The following is a 5,000-nucleotide window of genomic DNA, read 5'->3' on the forward strand; positions in this document are numbered from 1 at the left end:
TAACCCTGTATTCAAATACTGTTTATAACATGCCCCTCATCCACTACCAACGTTGTAGGGTTGTGACATATCCGTACATTTTCTGTACCGCCTATCCTACACAGGGTCACGGGGAGCCCGGAGTCTATCCCAGGGAACTCGGGGCATGAAGACGGGGGACACTCTGGACGGTGTCACACACATCACACACATTTACGCGCTCATACACACATTACAGACAATTTGGAAATGCAAATCAGCCTACAACGCGTGTGTTGGGACTGGGGGAGGAAACCGGAGTACCTGGAGGAAACCTCCAAAGCACGGGGAGAACATGCAAACTCCACGCACACAGGGAGGAGGCGGGACTCGAACCCCCAAAGTCTAGAGGTGCGAAGCCACCGTGCCCCCTCGTTGTCACATATCAGAACACAGACCGTGTTGTTATATGAAAATAATCCACACCAGCGTTGTGTGATGTTACCCTTACCACCCAGAAGTGCATTATTCTACAGTTATAACAGTACCGTCTGAAAAGCGTTATTACACTTACACCACAGTGAATACATTTGTAAAAGATTTCGCCCGTGTTCTCTCGCTTAACGTTTAATGAGACAAAAAAAAGAACGAGAAAAACGCGGCTTGTCACGTGACTAAGAACCCAGAACGAGCAAACTCCTCGGTCCTGCAGACAGAGAAACTTACTGACCTGTACAAAAAGCTCCGACACTCGAGACTCCTTCCATAAATCTACTCCAGGAAGGAGAACGTATGAGAACGAGTGCATTAACATATAAGCACACCTTCTGAATTCAAACAAGCTGTGGTCTAAATAAAAACAAATCAGACGGGAAACCTAAAAGCGTCCACTTGCTGCTCAGCTATTTGAAAAACCAGGAAGAAGCCAGTAATATTCTGGATAAATCAAAACATAGCAATGCCTTCTGGGTAAGTTCTTGTCCTTCTTACAGTCTACAGTGATGACTGAAGAAACCGTCTACCAAACGTCGAGCTAATAAAGTACCGCAACTGCCCTCAAGGGGGTCAAATGGATTCCTCAGATGGGGTGTCAATAAGGGCATGTTAAACTCTGGATTTGAATACATGTGGCCTGCGTGCTTTGTTGGCATTGCTGCTTTGGGTGTGTAAAAGTACACTAGTCAGTGCTTTTCGATATGCGGATGCATACTAACAAAGATCACATGGCTGTGTTTAGAGTAGATAAAGGTGGAAAATTCATGTGCGTGTTGTTGTGGAGGCTGGTATAACCTTCTCCCTTCCTGCATTACTGTTCCACCTGGTCCTATGAAGGGTAAGGGATAAAAAATTCCCGAAGAACCCGATAGAAGTTCAAATAACACGCTATTTATATGTTAGGCGTTTATATCAAAGTTTCTCCACGTGTTACTCTTCTGGTACGTCTGGACAGTGAGACGAAAAACTCAAATGGAAATAATGTGGGACACGGTTAACGTTTTTATACCTTACACTTCATGGGTTCTTCTGGGAAATATTTATGAGGACCCTGAAATTCCAGGTCTTTCACGTTTAAGCTGATCTCCAAGTGTTATTGGGATATCAGTTCAATCTGAGAAAGGAGTGTGTCAGTGTTAAACTGTCCAGTATACTGTGTTGATATGATATACTGTGTGGTAATCACGGTGAAATTATTTCGATTAGATCTGGAATAATCCTCGTGAAGGATGGAAGTTATGGGATCTGGTCCTTCAGAACTCTGAGTCATGGTAAAGATTTTATTGTGGACTAATTCCGCTCTTCTCATGCAGGGTACAGCTGGTCCTGATCCCACCACCGTCTATGTGGACATGAGAGCACTTCGACATGACAGGTGAGTCCTTTAAAATGTTCAAAACACTAAATCCCGACAATGTCCAGCTGACACTAGAGATAGTGAGAAACTGTTTGATGAGTGTTTTGGTGTTGGTTATATTGTGGCTGGTGGATAATGTGTGTCAGTGAAAATGTGGAGTAATGATGGTGTTTGATGGATAAGGTGTTTGGATAATGTTTGTTTAGATAGCAAACATTGATAACCTGGGTTAATAAAGGGGTTTGATGGTGTGTGTGGTGGATAATGTGGGTTTATAAAGGGGTTTGATGGTGTGTGGTGGATAATGTGGGTTAATAAAGGGGTTTGATGGTGTGTGGTGGATAATGTGGGTTAATAAAGGGGTTTGATGGTGTGTGGTGGATAATGTGGGTTTATAAAGGGGTTTGATGGTGTGTGTGGTGGATAACGTGGGTTAATAAAGGGGTTTGATGATGTGTGATGGATAATGTTGGTTTATAAAGGGGTTTGATGGTGTGTGTGGTGGATAATGTGGGTTAATAAAGGGGTTTGATGGTGTGTGATGGATAATGTGGGTTAATAAAGGGGTTTGATGATGTGTGATGGATAATGTGGGTTAATAAAGGGGTTTGATGGTGTGTGGTGGATAATGTGGGTTAATAAAGGGGTTTGATGGTGTGTGTGGTGGATAATGTGGGTTAATAAAGGGGTTTGATGGTGTGTGTGTGGTGGATAATGTGGGTTAATAAAGGGGTTTGATGGTGTGTGGTGGATAATGTGGGTTAATAAAGGGGTTTGATGGTGTGTGGTGGATAATGTGGGTTAATAAAGGGGTTTGATGATGTGTGATGGATAATGTGGGTTAATAAAGGGGTTTGATGGTGTGTGTGGTGGATAATGTGGGTTAATAAAGGGGTTTGATGGTGTGTGGTGGATAATGTGCGTTAATAAAGGGGTTTGATGGTGTGTGTGGTGGATAATGTGGGTTAATAAAGGGGTTTGATGATGTGTGATGGATAATGTGGGTTAATAAAGGGGTTTGATGGTGTGTGTGGTGGATAATGTGGGTTAATAAAGGGGTTTGATGATGTGTGATGGATAATGTGGGTTAATAAAGGGGTTTGATGGTGTGTGGTGGATAATGTTGGTTAATAAAGGGGTTTGATGGTGTGTGGTGGATAATGTGGGTTTATAAAGGGGTTTGATGGTGTGTGTGATGGATAATGTGGGTTAATAAAGGGGTTTGATGGTGTGTGGTGGATAATGTGGGTTAATAAAGGGGTTTGATGGTGTGTGTGATGGATAATGTGGGTTAATAAAGGGGTTTGATGGTGTGTGGTGGATAATGTGGGTTAATAAAGGGGTTTGATGGTGTGTGGTGGATAATGTGGGTTAATAAAGGGGTTTAATGGTATGTGGTGGATAATGTGGGTTAATAAAGGGGTTTGATGGTGTGTGTGGTGGATAATGTGGGTTAATAAAGGGGTTTGATGGTGTGTGGTGGATAATGTGGGTTAATAAAGGGGTTTGATGGTGTGTGGTGGATAATGTGGGTTAATAAAGGGGTTTAATGGTGTGTGGTGGATAATGTGGGTTAATAAAGGGGTTTGATGGTGTGTGTGGTGGATAATGTGGGTTAATAAAGGGGTTTGATGGTGTGTGTGATGGATAATGTGGGTTAATAAAGGGGTTTGATGGTGTGTGGTGGATAATGTGGGTTAATAAAGGGGTTTGATGGTGTGTGGTGGATAATGTGGGTTAATAAAGGGGTTTGATGGTGTGTGTGATGGATAATGTGGGTTAATAAAGGGGTTTGATGGTGTGTGGTGGATAATGTGGGTTAATAAAGGGGTTTGATGGTGTGTGTGATGGATAATGTGGGTTAATAAAGGGGTTTGATGGTGTGTGGTGGATAATGTGGGTTAATAAAGGGGTTTAATAGTGTGTGTGGTGGATAATGTGGGTTAATAAAGGGGTTTAATGGTGTGTGGTGGATAATGTGGGTTAATAAAGGGGTTTGATGGTGTGTGTGGTGGATAATGTGGGTTAATAAAGGGGTTTGATGGTGTGTGGTGGATAATGTGGGTTAATAAAGGGGTTTGATGGTGTGTGGTGGATAATGTGGGTTAATAAAGGGGTTTGATGGTGTGTGGTGGATAATGTGGGTTAATAAAGGGGTTTGATGGTGTGTGGTGGATAATGTGGGTTAATAAAGGGGTTTAATGGTGTGTGGTGGATAACGTGGGTTAATGAAGGAATTTGGGGGGGGGCACGGTGAGTTAGTGGTTAGCACATTTGCTTTGCAACTCCAGGGTTGGGGGATCGATTCTTGCAGTAGGGAATTCAGTAGTGTTCCAGAAAACGGGGAGAATTATTGTGTTTATTTATTTATTTATTTATTTATTTATTTATTTATCAGAGTGCGGCTCGTTGAAAGAGGATCTCCACACAGTCTGCCTCTGATGGAGTCGGGGAAGGTGAGAAAACACACCTATATCAGTTCCGAATCTCTCTCTCTCTCTCTCTCTCTCTCTCTCTCTAATACTCATTTCACACCTGACCTGCAACCTGCATTCCTTTACCAGTAATAGTTAAATTTTGCATCATTCCTTTCTGACCACATGCACACACTCCCATGCTCACTCCTGGTAAAATACTGGCTTCTGTTCACACATCTCCTCTCCCTGTTATTCCCCCTCCCCCCCTCCGGAATTATATTAATCCTTCCCTGGTCGATTTCTGTCAGTCTTGCACTTGTGAATTTCCCCATAACTGTGTGAAAGGGGCTACATGCACACACTGTGCAGATCCACACCTTTCACACACACTTCCTGCTTGCATGCGCTTGTTTTCGTAAGGCATGTGACCATGCTGTGTGTGTTTTCTCCTGCAGATCCTGCCTGGTGTAAAAGTAATCATTGCTCACACAGAGACCAAAGGACCGCTCGGAGACTCTCATCTCGGAGAGGTGAGGTTCTTCTCCCCAGCGTTCAGAACAAAATACATTTATTAGCTCGGTGTGAATGTATCCCAAGAACACGGAAAGATCGAAATCGAAACATCTGGCCTAAACGTGTGTGATTCGTGATCTTTAAACAGATCTGGGTTAGCAGCCCCCACAATGCCACAGGATATTACACGGTTTACGGCGAAGAGGCGCTGCACGCCGATCACTTCTGCACCAAGCTGAGTTTCGGTGACACGCAGACCG

The 5,000-nt window shown here is 43.3% G+C and overlaps 1 protein-coding gene across 3 annotated transcripts in view; it reads left to right on the forward strand.

Annotated features, from left to right (window-relative positions):
- dip2a (disco-interacting protein 2 homolog A) overlaps positions 1-5,000 on the forward strand; it is a 132,935-nt gene that overhangs the window by 124,846 nt on the left and 3,089 nt on the right. For all 3 annotated transcript variants that reach the window (XM_053627590.1, XM_053627591.1, XM_053627592.1), the window contains 4 exons: positions 1,767-1,828; positions 4,209-4,266; positions 4,683-4,757; positions 4,889-5,000. The exon at positions 4,889-5,000 is cut by the window's right edge and continues 63 nt beyond it. In XM_053627590.1, coding sequence (XP_053483565.1) covers positions 1,767-1,828; positions 4,209-4,266; positions 4,683-4,757; positions 4,889-5,000 — 307 coding nt within the window. The remainder of the gene's footprint in view (positions 1-1,766; positions 1,829-4,208; positions 4,267-4,682; positions 4,758-4,888) is intronic.

This window comes from Ictalurus furcatus, chromosome 6 (genome assembly GCF_023375685.1).
Source record: "Ictalurus furcatus strain D&B chromosome 6, Billie_1.0, whole genome shotgun sequence".
Taxonomy (NCBI): Eukaryota; Metazoa; Chordata; class Actinopteri; order Siluriformes; family Ictaluridae; genus Ictalurus; species Ictalurus furcatus.